The 14,973-nt window shown below is 30.5% G+C and overlaps 2 protein-coding genes across 2 annotated transcripts; both read left to right on the top strand.

Moving 5' to 3' along the window:
* The first annotated feature begins 85 nt into the window (after positions 1-85).
* LOC145788797 (uncharacterized) lies at positions 86-1,446 on the top strand. Its single transcript, XM_082867974.1, has one exon. It carries the CDS (start codon positions 178-180, stop codon positions 949-951), a length of 774 nt encoding a protein of 257 aa, XP_082724100.1. The 5' UTR covers positions 86-177; the 3' UTR covers positions 952-1,446.
* Positions 1,447-12,694: 11,248 nt separating this feature from the next.
* LOC114295972 (uncharacterized) lies at positions 12,695-14,443 on the top strand. Its single transcript, XM_082867973.1, has one exon. It carries the CDS (start codon positions 12,899-12,901, stop codon positions 13,670-13,672), a length of 774 nt encoding a protein of 257 aa, XP_082724099.1. The 5' UTR covers positions 12,695-12,898; the 3' UTR covers positions 13,673-14,443.
* Positions 14,444-14,973: the final 530 nt, after the last annotated feature.

The raw sequence follows: 14,973 nt of genomic DNA, 5'->3' as shown, positions 1-14,973 counted from the left end.
GCTTCCATATATGAAAAAATAAACTTCCTTAATTCTTCTGTCTTCTCTCTTACAACAATGGCAACAAATCTTCCAAAATCTAGACACAGACAATAACTATAAATCAAGCTTTCTTCTTCTTCTTCTTTCTTAACAATCCCTAGAATCCATATTCTCCAAACTCTAACCCATCAATTCATGGAAAACAAGCAGAAAAAACACAGCATGGGCCGCCAAAAGATTGAAATCAAGAAGATAGAGAAGAAAAGCCAGCTCCAAGTTACCTTCTCCAAGCGCCGTGCCGGAATATTCAAAAAAGCTGGCGAACTCGGCGTCTTGTGCGGCGCCCACGTCGCCGTCATCGTCACCTCCCCTGCCGGCAAGGTCTTCGCCTTTGGCAACCCCTCTGTTGACTCCGTCATCGATCGCTTTCTCTCCGAAAACCCTAATCCTAACCCTAATTCCCATGGTTTCGACACGTGTCATGATGACGAGCTCCATCAAGTGCATCAGCAAAGTATTAACCCTAACCCTAATTCTAACTCTCAGTGCTCGGAGCGCCATCGAGTGAGTAAGAATCCTAACCCTAACCCTAATTCTCAGTGTTTGGACATGTGTCACGAGGAGGAGGTCCGGCAAGTGCAGCAATTGAGTAAGAAGTATGTGAAGGCGGTGGGGAAGTTGGAGGCGGAGAAGGAGAGAGGAAAGGCGGTGGCCGAGTTGAACAGCGGCGGAGGAGGAGGTGGGTTTTGGTGGGATGAGAGTGTTGAGGGATTAGAGTTGCATGAGCTTGAGCAGTATGTGGCTGCATTGGAAGTTCTTAAGAGTAACTTATTGGCTAGGGCTGATGAGATGGCGGTGGCAGCGAGCGGTTTTCCAGCGAATTTCTTGGCTTCCAACGGTGTTGTGGTGGCTAATGCTTTTGGTAGTGCTGAGTGCAGTGGTTTTGGTTTTGATTGTAAGCCTTTCTAATTTGAAACCCTCGTAGGGTACTTTATGGATAAATCAAGAATTTGAACACACAAAGTTATTAAGAATAGTTGTTTTTGGTGAGTAAAATCTAGACAATATGTTTTTAAATTTTTTTTTTTTGGTACCACAATATTATTTTTTCTGTCTTAATTGTTGATCCAAACCTTTTACATGAGAAGAGAGGTTTTAGAGTTTGGAAAATTCTACAATACACATTCTCTCTTATGAATTTTTTTAATTTTAATTGTAAATCATATTGATGTTTATTTATAAATGTTTTTGGTTTTTTTTTTTTTCTTATTCATATAGAATACTACAATAAAGTCCAATGAATTACAATCAAAATAATCAACATTAAATACAAACTTTACAAAGAAACTATTAAAGTGAGAAAAAAAGGGTAGATCTGCTTGGGTGATTTTGGGGTGTGGTTTGGTTTTAGAGAGAGAGTGATTTGTGGTCTGTCTGACGCTTTCGCATCGCACGCACACGCACACGCACACGCACACGCACACGCGGGTGGTGGCTTTCAAGCTTTTGGGAAGAGAAAAAAAAGTAATAATAATATTAATAAAAAATGAAAATGAGGATTGACCTAATAAAAAAGGTCCACTTCGATTAATGGGGTTTGTATGTGGTGAATATGCTAAACTAGGACAGTGGTTTGAGTGTGAAATTTAGGCCTTTTTTGTGGCATAATTTTAAAAATTAAAAAATTAAAAAGTCATTATTTTATTTAAGTCATATCATTTTATTTAAGTCATATTACTTCTCTAACACATTACTTTAAACCTAACCCATACTCAGTTCATATTTCATAAAAAATCAAAAAGTACACTTATTTAGATCATCCCAAATCACTCTTTCATATCAAATTAATTAAGTCCAGGAATATAATATTTTAATAATTTTTTAATTTTTAATTAAAATATGAGATAAAAAATTGTATATTTAAAATAATTTTTAGTTTTTTTATGAAAAAATATACAAAAAAAATAGAGAAAAAAAATAATTTTTTGACATAGGTTATAAGTTTTTTAATTAACTTTTTTATTTTTATGTTAAAACTATTACTGCCCAAACGATACGTAAATTAAAAGAAATTTGAAATAAGAAGGTTTTAAATTTATGCTATTATATAAATAAAATTTTTAAATGAGATTACATGGCTTATTGTTAGACCGTCTCTAACACCTACTTAGGGTGTTTTGAAAAGATGGTTAAAAATTCAACAATATAAAAAAAAAAATAGGTATAAAACGACATCGTTTTGAGTGATTTAAGCCACTTGAGTCATAAAATTTTGAGCTACCAAACATTTTCCTTAAAAATTACTTTTAACTTTTTTTGACTTTTTTTATTAGAGAGGGAAGTGGGTTAAAATGTGGGAAATAACTTTTAACTCACTTCCCAAAATAGCCCTTAAATTGGTAATCAAATTTAAATTTAATGAAACACATTAATTACTTTCTTTCCTCTAATCATGGCATCAAACCTATATTAAGGCCAAGTTTGGCATCTTCTAAAAAATCTAAAAAGTTAAAAAGTCACTATCCTATTTAAGTCACATCATCTCATTTAAGTCACATCACCTCTCTAACACATCATTTCAAACCCAACCCAAATCCAACCCATATTTCATAAAAAGTCAAAAAGTGGACTTATTTAGTCTTCCCAAACTTGGCCTAAGACTTCATTTGACAACATTTAATTTTAGCCTAAAAAAACAAAAAGTCATTACAAAAATCAAAAAGTCAATAAATTATACTAAAAAGCCAAATATATATATATATATATATATATTTTGCAAATTTTTTCATAAAAAACTAAAAAATATTCCAAACATATTAATTTTTTTTTACTTCATATTTTAGTCAAACAACAATGATTCATACCACTAAAAGAAACACTAATAGCACTAATGCATTGGGAATGTCAAAAAAAAAAAAAAGGCATAGCCCACTGCCACATCATTAGTGATGCTATTAGAGCACTACTTTTCATGCTCTCAACCATTTTTCTTTAGTCAAAAAATCAAAAAGTTACTAATATAGTCTATTCCTAAACAAGGCCTAGATGAGGGGCAAAAACAAAATTTGTATCAAATCAAATGAGATTTCAACATTCATCAAAGTTTTGAAGAGAGCCATTGCGCTTCACCGTACACCGAACAACCAATCGATTGTCCGTCTCCCAGACAACTGGGTATTTGTAAAGTTGCTCATTGTTTTGCCCATTGTTGGTTGTCTCCCAGTCAATTGATTATTTAATCAAACTTAAACAATTAGTGTTGAAACGCAAAGTATCAAATTAAACTTTTTATCAAATTTTTACTCAAATGTAATAAAAAATTAAAGTAAGCATTGGAAATGCTTTTAGGGGTGATAAAAGAGTTAAACAAAACAAACGGTTTAACTATTTAATATAGATTAAAAAAAAATGAATGTATTTGTACTAAAAATTGAGAAAGAGTTTGACAATTTAGGCTCTGTTTTGGGAAGCAAGTTTGGATTAAAATAGCCATATAAGACAAAATTGATTATTTTAGCTAAATAAGACAAAATATCACATCCAATTCATAATTATTTTATTTTTTCTTTCACAAAAGTCAAAAAATCTATCTCATGAATGAGACTTTTTAACCCCAGGTTAAAAAAGTCAAAAAGTCAATCCACATCCCAAACGAACTCTAGTATTGTAAAAATAAATAAAATCAATAAGCCATATAAAAATTAAATTTTTTTATTTTTATTCACATTTTTTACACTTTTTTTTTTGTGAAAATTCCAAAAATACATTTTATAAATAATTTAGTTTTCTCACTTCATATTTATAATAAAAAAATTACTAAAAACATATGTTCCCAAACCAACCCTCACCTAACCGAAAATTATTTCGTAATCGGGAGGCACCACCTCTCAATACTGTTACCAATCACTAAATACTATGTCCTTTGTTATTTTTCATCATTCAACACAAAAGTAAATTTTTTTCACCAATTACAATATTTTTAGAACATCAGGTGACCATGTTTCAACATCATCAAATAACTTCACTTTGCTAATCAACAAGTCATTAGAAAAATACTTAAAATACTTAATTTATCAATCCTAAAAACAATTTTTAATGATATATATGACAAGTGTCAAATTTTAATTTATCAAATATTTCAATATATAAGTCTGATTTCAATACTATACCATTAAGAGTCATTTAAAGATGATAAATTAAAAAATATAACATTATTGAAGTCGTTATTATGTCAACGCTAAGTAATTGACATGACGTGGAATAAAATTGCATCCACAAGCTAGCCAATGGGCCATTCGGGCCTCCAAGAAAACCGCTCAAAATTGTCCAATATTGTATAGTTTTGGACTGGACTAGTTTTGCTATTAGGGGCCCAAATGATATGGCCCATTGGGCTTCCCAAAACTACTAGGCCTTCCAGAAAATAGATGAAACTGGCGCAAGGTTTTGGACTAGCCACATGCTAGCAATTCAAGGAGGGTACTTTATGGATAAATCAAGAATTTAAACACACAAAAATATTAAGAATAGTTGTTTTTGGTGAGTTAAATCTAGACAATATGTTTTTTAAATTTTTTTTTTTGGTACCACAACATTATTTTTTCTGTCTTAATTGTTGATCCAAACCTTTTACATGAGAAGAGAGGTTTTAGAGTTTGGAAAATTCTACAATACACATTCTCTCTTATGAAATGTTTTAATTTTAATTGTAAATCATATTGATGTTTATTTATAAATGTTTGTGGTTATTTTTTTTTTTATTCATATAGAATACTACAATAAAGTCCAATGAATTACAATCATAATAATGAACATTAAATACAAACTTTACAAAGAAACTATTAAAGTGAGAAAAAAAACTCCAATTATTAAAATTTGTAGTCTTAGTTCTAAATCATGTGGATATTTAATTATGATCAGATCGAATAACTTTAGCCACAAACACTCTTAATAAAAAAAATCTTACTAAAAGTATAAAAACTTAAATATGATTGATTGATAAACAAAAAAAACTGTGATACTTGGCTTATGATGTTTAGACACATGTTCTTTTAGTCAGATTTTTAGTGCAAGTACCTTTGGCATTGCTCTTGTGATACGAGACTTTGTGATATTTGGTTATGAACTGGATTATGAGATTGTGTTGTTATGTTATGAGTCAAAATGACCTTCGTGGTATATTTGTGATGAATCAATTTGATTTTGTTATAACTCAAATTGGTGAAATTTATGAACTATTGTGACTGAGATTTTGTATTTATATGTATATAGTCATGCTTCTGGATCACTAAATTATATGATCAAGTATTAATTGCTAACATAGTGATAGGCACATGTCATGCTTCTACCACATATTACGCCCTTGATACAACTAAGTTTGTTTGCAAATTAAAATAGAGTCTGTCTTTTTTTTTGGAGTTCATGTTGTGGCACTCCACTTGATGATTAAGACATTTTTCTCTCTTCTAATTTATTCTCATTGTTAAAGACAATAAATAAATAAATAAAAATAAAAATCTAACATTTTAATTCACATGTTTTCATACAAGTGGTTTATGTCATCATCACATTTTCATTTCCTAAAAAATTTCTTTCATCTAAATTTAGAGTTTTTATTTATTTATTATTTTTTACTGCAGTTTATAAATTGCGTTATTCCTTAAGTTTATTTTTTCTTTTTTTCAGTATATTATTTTTTTAAGTTCATTTAAACTAGAAGAACTTAAACAATTTTAAAATTAAAAATGGACTTTTTTTTTAATATAAAACTCAACTTATTTTCATCGTCAGTAAACTATTTAAATTTTTTTAAAAAAAATGGTGAAAGGAAGCCAAAAAAAAAAACTTATGGGCTAGTGTCAAAGGAATCCTTAGCCTAAGGATAACACTATATGAATTTTGGGGTGATTACTCAGTACTCCCGAAGTATGGACACGTGGTGCTCCATGAGCTTTTGATTGGTGAAGAGACACAAGGGCCTACGATTTATGTTGGGAATGGGGAAACAATATGGGGCTAACTAATTGGTGATTGGTTTGAAGTATGGACACGTGGTGCTCCAGGAATATTGAATAATTTCCCATAAATCTTGTTCACTCTTAACCTTGCTTTAATAAAAAAACTCGTGTCCTAAATCGTGGTTTACTTGGCCAGTTCATATAGAGTTTGATTATTGAATCATTTTTATTTTTATTGTTTTGTATTTTGGTACAAATAGCCAGCAAGATCTAAGCCGTTGCTTGATAAGGAGACTTGGGTTTGCTTCATCTGTCAATTTTGTATTTTTGTGTTTTTTATTTTTTAATTTATTTTAATTTTTATTTTTTTTTGCAGAGCTAACATATACAAATCTAAACCTTTAAATAAAATAACAATTTTAAATGATCTATAACTTTGTTTCATATGTCTAGTGCTGATTTAAATACTTGTTAAACCCACATTTCAAATATAAATTACTAATAATTAATAAACTTTGACCCAAACAGAAGGTATAAAATACTGCTGGCAAATAAGACAGCTAAAATATAAGATAAGAACACCGAAAAAAAAGTATACATAAATCATTAATTTTTTTAATATTTGTGAGAGACTGGGAATTTCAAATGATCAAATATCTATCTATATTATTTTTAAATGACAGTATTTTTTATTTTATTTTTTAAAGAAGTCACACAAAGAAGTGGGTAAGGTTTGAATCCATGATCATGAATTTAAGGTGTGAGGACTTATACCACTTAAACCAAGTATACATTATAACATTAATTTCATTATAATTTTTTTTATTATTACCTATTTAAATTACACACGTATCGCGTGTGCCATCCACTAATTTTGATAATGGTAAGAGTACTCTAAGACAACTAAAGGAAGACGAGAACAATCCTACAAACAATACAATTATAGATCTAAAACTCGTACATAAAATTAAGGGCGCATTACACTAACAGTTCTTATAATTTAGGGTTTGTGTCACTTTGATTTATGACTTTTTAATTGTGACATATTTGACCCTAAATTTTGAATCTTATTCTAAATAAGGACAATTAAAGATACCATTGCTTAATTTCAAGGGCAAAATAGTTAATTTGATAAAATATAAACTAATTTGACAAAAATAAATGTCCAAAGAAATATTTTTAAATTTTTAAAAATTATTTCTATCCACTAAAGATAAAATTATGTAAAATTAATAAATCTTTTAGATATTTATTTATTTTGCCATGTGTTTGGATGATGATCATGTAATGAGTGGTTGTAAGGATTTTAATGTGTAATCAATATAATTGATATATGAAATGTTTTTAATTTTTAATTTTTTGATTTAATGGGTTGGTTTAATAATGATATCAAAGTTGTCGCCATATTTGATTTTTAGAAAAATAGAAACTAATTTAATGAAATAAAAACAACCACTCATTACATGATCATCATCCGAACACATAATAAAAATTAATTTGGTAAAATAAATAAATGTCTAAAAGATTTATCAATTTTACATAATTTTATCTTTAGCGGGTAAAAATAATTTTCAAAAATTCAAAAATATTTTTTTGACATGTATTTTTGTCAAATTAGTTTATATTTTATCAAATTGACAATTTTGCCTTTGAAATTCAGTAATGATATCTTCAATTATCCTTATTTAGAACAAGATTTAAAATTTACGGTCAAATGTGTCATAATTGAAAAGTTAGGGACCAAAGTGACACAAGCCCCAAACTATAGGGATCATTAGTGTAATTCGCTTTAAAAATAGTTTAGAAAAATAATATGAATTTAAATTCAACTGTTAATTCTTAAGGTCCCTTTCAAAAAAAAAAAAATTTAATATATTCTTAGGGCGAGGTTAGGTATGACTTATTTTTTGATTTATTATAAAAAAAAATCGTGCAAAAAAGTAAGAGTGATGTGACAGAAATAAGTCAATAAGCAACTTATCTGGCTTGTTGGAAACTTAGCTATTTTAGTTGATTTTTTTGCTTTTAGACTATTTTTTATGATATGAAAAAAGTTATGTTTGGGATGGTTTGACTATTTTAGTTGTAGTTAATAGATGGTCGAGAAAGAAAAAAAAAAATGATTGATTGATGAGTAAGATATGACATTTCGTCTTTCTTAATTATTTTAGCCAAAAAAATAACATCCCAAACAGAGCTTGAGTAAAACTTACATTTAAAATGAATATGAATTATAAATTATATGCATATATGATGTTTTGCACCTCCCTCTAAACTATAAACTATAAATTTTTGTGCCTTTCCCTAAATCTTAAATCCCTCTTGTTTTTCACTCTAGATTTTTCTACAAGGGACGATAGAGACTACGGTGGCTCTCCTACTTATGTAATCTCTCTCTCCTCTCTCTTCTCCTCCCTTCGATCCCTCTCTTAACTTATCTGATGTTTACATCACCAATTCAGTCATCATTGCCTTATCTTCTCCACTCTTGAGCCTAAAACCTTGAGATCTGGTTTTAGGTCTTCTCACAGTCTGAAAGCCAACGCTAGATAATGCATTTGTTTTATACTAGGTGACCACCTCAACTTTAATGTTTGATCTTGGCCAACGAATATAAGGTCTTCAGATTCCAATTTGATGGCTGCGAAACAATGGAGTAAAAGATGAGTTCGGTGACAACTTGGATCTAGTTTGTTTGTTTGTTTGTTTAGTTTTCTTAATTTTTAGTTTGATGATCTGATAATCTTTCCTGTGTGAATTGTTTCCCTCTGTTGTGAGTGTCTTTTCTCCTCATCTATAGAGACTTGGATCCTTCATTCTATAAAAGTTATTTATCTCTTTTTGAGATACCATTGTATAAGATTGATCTAATCTTTTATTAATTTTGCAATAAAGATTTTCTTCCCAATCTAAAATGAGTTGGGCCTTCCTTCAGTCTGTGATTGGACGGAGGGTACTGTCGAGCCCATGGGGGCCCACCACGGGTCCCGTTTCGATAATCTGAGCCGTTCAATGTGTAGAATTCGTCAAGTATTATATGCTTGTAAAAAATCACGTTGATCGGATATCGATAGCTATCTCATTGGATCAGGTTTCTGTCAATCGTTTATTTTTTCAGCGTCCATTTTTTTAATATACAAGACTGATTTGATCAGGTAGCTATCGATATCTAATCAACATGATATTTTACAGGTATATAGTATTCGATGAATTTTACACATTGGACGATTCAGATTATCAAAACAGAATTCGTGGTGAGCCCCTACGGGCCCAACAGTACCCTCCAGTCCGATCACGGACTGAAGGGAAACCATACGCACCTAATATATATATATATATATATATAAAGGCAGAGCATGTGATAACCCAACTCGTATTATGTATGTGAATTATGTGATTTTGGAATTATATCTGTTGAATGTAGGAATATCTGTTGCAATTAGAACTTTGAACTGAAATTAAAAGCCTTAGAGACGCCAGAAACCAAAATCCACTTCATATTTGTGTTTAACATGATTTTTAGAGCCTACATATAGAAACCCCATTTTTGACCGTCCTCAAAACTTGGACGTCATCGCTTGTGCACTCGATGATTATGATTATGTGTGCTCGTTTTAGTGCCCGAAGTCCTCAGCAGAATGCCCTGTCTTTGAGCCTTCACACCCTGTTCATTTTATGCCTTGTTTTGGATCAAAACCTTCAAGCCTACAACCCCTGGTGGCTGCCGGCCATCCAAGTGGCTTATTGTTAGACCGTCTCTAATACTTACTTAGGGGTGTTTTGAAAAGATGGTTAAAAATTCAACAACATAAAAAAAAAATAAGTATAAAACGACGTCGTTTTGAGTGATTTAAGCCATTTGAGTCATAAAATTTTGAGCTACCAAACATTTTCCTTAAAAATTACTTTTAACTTTTTTTTGACTTTTTTTATTAGAGAGGGAAGTGGGTTAAAATGTGAGAAATAGCTTTTAACTCACTTCCCAAAATAGCCCTTAAATTTGTAATCAAATTTAAATTTAATGAAACACATTAATTACTTTCTTTCCTCTAATCATGGCATCAAACCTATATTAAGACCTCATTTGACAACATTTAATTTTAGCCTAAAAAAACAAAAAGTCATTACAAAAATAAAAAAGTCAATAAATTATACTAAAAAGCCAAATATATATATATATATATATTTTGCACATTTTTTAATAAAAAGCTAAAAAATATTCCAAACATATTATTTTTTTTTTTACTTCATATTTTAGTCAAACAACAATGATTCATACCACTAAAAAAAACACTAATAGCACTAATGCATTGGGAATGCCAAAAAAAAAAAAGGCATAGCCCACTGCCACATCATTAGTGATGCTATTAGAGCACCACTTTTCATGCTCTCAACTATTTTTCTTTAGTCAAAAAATCAAAAAGTTACTAAAATAGTCTATTCCTAAACAAGGCCTAGATGAGGGGAAAAACAAAAATTGTATCGAATCAAATGAGATTTCAACATTCATCAAATTTTTGAAGAGAGTCATTGCGCTTCACCGTGCACCGAACAACCAATCGATTGTCCGTCTCCCAGACAACTGGGTATTTGTAAAGTTGCTCATTGTTTTGCCCATTGTTGGTTGTCTCCCAGTCAATTGATTATTTAATCAAACTTAAACAATTAGTTTTGAAACGCAAAGTATCAAATTAAACTTTTTATCAAATTTTTATTCAAATGTAATACAAAATTAAAGTAAGCATTGGAAATGCTTTTAGGGGTGATAAATGAGTTAAACAAAACAAACGGTTTAACTATTTAATATAGATTAAAAAAAAATGAATGTATTTGTACTAAAAATTGAGAAAGAGTTTGACAATTTAGGCTCCGTTTGGGAAGCAAGTTTGGACTAAAATAGCCATATAAGACAAAATTGATTATTTTAACTAAATTAGACAAAATATCACATCTAATTCATAATTATTTTATTTTTTCTTTCACAAAAGTCAAAAATTCTATCTCATGAATGAGACTTTTTAACCCCAGGCTAAAAAAGCTAAAAAGTCAATCCACATCCCAAACGAACTCTAATATTGTAAAAAAAAAATAAAATCAATAAGCCATATAAAAATTAATTTATTTTTATTTTTATTCACATTTTTTACACTTTTTTTTTTTGAAAATTCAAAAATACATTTTATAAATAATTTAGTTTTCTCACTTCATATTTATAATAAAAAAATTACTAAAAACATATGTTCCCAAACCAACCCTCGCCTCTTGTGCTTTGCTAACCCAAAATTATTTCGTAATCGGGAGGCACCACCTCGCAATACTGTTACCAATCACTAAATACTATGTCCTTTGTTATTTTTCATCATTTAACACAAAAGTAAATTTTTTTCACCAATTACAATATTTTTAGAACATCATGTGACCATGTTTCAGCACCATCAAATAGCTTCACTTTGTAATGAACAAGTCATTAGAAAAATACTTAAAACACTTAGGGCTAGTTTGGCATTTACTAAATAAGCCAAAAAGTCAAAAAGTCACTATCTTATTTAAGTCACATCATCTTATTTAAATCACATCACCTCTCTAACACATCACATCAAACCCAATCCAAACCCAACCCAAACCCACCAATAAGTCAAAAAGTGCACTTTTTTAGGACATCCCAAACCAACCCTTAATTTATCAACCCTAAAAACAATTCTTAATGATATATATGACAAGTGTCAAATTTTAATTTATTAAATATTTTAATATATAAGTTTGATTTCAATACTATACCATTAAGAATCATTTAAAGGTGATAAATTAAAAAATGTAACATTATTGAAGTCGTTATTATGTCAACTCTAAGTGATTGACATGACGTGGAATAAAATCGCATCTACAATGGGCCATTCGGGCCTCCAAGAAAACCGCTCAAAATTGTCCAATATTGTATAGTTTTGGACTGGACTATTTTGCTATTAGGGGCCCAAATGATATGGCCCATTGGGCTTCGCCAAAACTACTAGGCCTTCCAGAAAATAGATGAAACTGGCGCAATTTGACATGGTTTCGGACTAGCCACATGCCAGCAATTCAAGGAGGTATTAGTAATATGGGCCATATGGGCTTCGCCGAAACACATAAGGCCTCCAAAAAATAGCTGAAAATTGTCCAATTTGATATAGTGTTTAGGCCCAATTTTTGGGTTTTTATCGCCAATTAAGCTGAATATTGATCAAAACTGTTGGCTTATTTTTTATTTCGAAGGAAATATTGTAATGTCAAAAGGATTGAAATTTTAGATTTAAATTCAAGGCAAATAATAATTATGCGGCATGATGAAAATCATATTGCCTTGATGATGAAGAGGACTATGAAATTCTTGAAGTATAAAGAAAATAGAAAAATAATCATATCATCAAAAAGATATTTTTTAAATTTTGAAATTTTTTTTTGCCAAATTATATAAAAATTATAACTAATTTTATTTTTTTCATCAAATTAATTTTTAATTTTTAAAAATAGATTATGAAAATCAAATCAAATATACATATCCAGGGAGGAGTTCTCCATCCCCCCCCCAAAAAAAAATACTAAAAAAAAAAAAAATCCAAAATACACATTTAATAGTTGAAATTAATTTCATATGAACCCCACTATACAAACAATAAATGTCACACATTACTTTTCTGGTTCAATTTTTTGTTTATGTTTTTATGGGTGCATAGGCTTTTTCTAAAATATCACCTCATTGTGATACACAAGCTCTATAGTGTTCGAATTAAGAAACTTCATAGACTTCCATATATGAAAAAATAAACTTCCTTAATTCTTCTGTCTTCTCTCTTACAACAATGGCAACAAATCTTCCAAAATCTAGACACAAACAATAACTATAAATCAAGCTTTCTTCTTCTTCTTCTTTCTTAACAATCCCTAGAATCCATATTCTCCAAACTCTAACCCATCAATTCATGGAAAACAAGCAGAAAAAACACAGCATGGGCCGCCAAAAGATTGAAATCAAGAAGATAGAGAAGAAAAGCCAGCTCCAAGTTACCTTCTCCAAGCGCCGTGCCGGAATATTCAAAAAAGCTGGCGAACTCGGCGTCTTGTGCGGCGCCCACGTCGCCGTCATCGTCACCTCCCCTGCCGGCAAGGTCTTCGCCTTTGGCAACCCCTCTGTTGACTCCGTCATCGATCGCTTTCTCTCCGAAAACCCTAATCCTAACCCTAATTCCCATGGTTTCGACACGTGTCATGATGACGAGCTCCATCAAGTGCATCAACAAAGTATTAACCCTAACCCTAATTCTAACTCTCAGTGCTCGGAGCGCCATCGAGTGAGTAAGAATCCTAACCCTAACCCTAATTCTCAGTGTTTGGACATGTGTCACGAGGAGGAGGTTCGGCAAGTGCAGCAATTGAGTAAGAAGTATGTGAAGGCGGTGGGGAAGTTGGAGGCGGAGAAGGAGAGAGGAAAGGCGGTGGCCGAGTTGAACAGCGGCGGAGGAGGAGGTGGGTTTTGGTGGGATGAGAGTGTTGAGGGATTAGAGTTGCATGAGCTTGAGCAGTATGTGGCTGCATTGGAAGTTCTTAAGAGTAACTTATTGGCTAGGGCTGATGAGATGGCGGTGGCAGCGAGCGGTTTTCCAGCGAATTTCTTGGCTTCCAACGGTGTTGTGGTGGCTGATGCTTTTGGTAGTGCTGAGTGCAGTGGTTTTGGTTTTGATTGTAAGCCTTTCTAATTTGAAACCCTTGTAGGGTTCTTTATGGATAAATCAAGAATTTAAACACACAAAAATATTAAGAATAGGTGTTTTTGGTGAGTAAAATCTAGACAATATGTTTTTTAAATTTTTTTGTTTGGTACCACAATATTATTTTTTCTGTCTTAATTGTTGATCCAAACCTTTTACATGAGAAGAGAGGTTTTAGAGTTTGGAAAATTCTACAATACACATTCTCTCTTATGAAATTTTTAGTGCAAGTACCTTTGGCATTGCTCTTGTGATACGAGACTTTGTGATATTTGATTATGAACTGGATTATGAGATTGTGTTGTTATGTTATGAGTCAAAATGACCTTCGTGGTATATTTGTGATGAATCAATTTGATTTTGTTATAACTCAAATTGGTGAAATTTATGAACTATTGAGACTGAGATTTTGTATTTATATGTATATACACCTTTTGGGAGTTGTTGTTGTTGTTGTTGTTGTTGTTGTTGTTTTTTTTTTTTTTTTGTGTGGGGAAGAAATAAAAAACTTCATTAATAATAAAATAATATATACACCTTTTGGGAGTTGTATATATTAGCATTTTTCGAATACTGTATTTAGATCAATGATCTAGACAAGAATTTGTGAAAGAAGAAAAAATGATAGAAGAATATATGAAATAGAAGTTAAATATATATATATATATATATATATATATTTTTCATTTTTCTCTTCTTTTTTCTTTTTTGGCAACAAATTTCAATGAAAATTTTGATCCAAACATAACTTATATTATATAAATAAATATAATATATAGTCATGCTTCTGGATCACTAAATTATATGATCAAGTATTAATTGCTAACATAGTGATAGGCACATGTCATGCTTCTACCACATATTACGCCCTAGATACAACTAAGTTTGTGTTCCAAATTAAAATAGAGTCTGTCTTTTTTTTGGAGTTCATGTTGTGGCACTCCACTTGATGATTAAGACATTTTTCTCTCTTCTAATTTATTCTCATTGTTAAAAACAATAAATAAATAAATAAAAATAAAAATCTAACATTTTAATTCACATGTTTTCATACAAGTGGTTTATGTCATCATCACATTTTCATTTCCTAAAAAATTTCTTCCATCTAAATTTAGAGTTTTTATTTATTTATTATTTTTTACAGCAGTTTATAAATTGCGTTATTTTTTAAGTCTATTTTTTCTTTTTTTCAATATATTATTTTTTTAAGTTCATTTAAACTAGACGAACTTAAACAAATTTAAAAATTAAAAATGGACTTTTTTTTTTTAATATAAAACTTAACTTAT

Source organism: Camellia sinensis, chromosome 5, assembly GCF_055761805.1.
Source record: "Camellia sinensis isolate YWXY chromosome 5, ASM5576180v1, whole genome shotgun sequence".
In the NCBI taxonomy this organism is placed as follows: domain Eukaryota; kingdom Viridiplantae; phylum Streptophyta; class Magnoliopsida; order Ericales; family Theaceae; genus Camellia; species Camellia sinensis.
Note: the sequence above shows the minus strand (reverse complement) of the source record. Positions and strands in the feature narration are given on the sequence as shown.

What these genes read in the sequence shown, in the direction of transcription:
- LOC145788797 (XM_082867974.1), top strand. Translation starts at nt 178, where the DNA reads ATGGAAAACAAGCAGAAAAAACACAGCATGGGCCGCCAAAAGATTGAA.
- LOC114295972 (XM_082867973.1), top strand. Translation starts at nt 12,899, where the DNA reads ATGGAAAACAAGCAGAAAAAACACAGCATGGGCCGCCAAAAGATTGAA.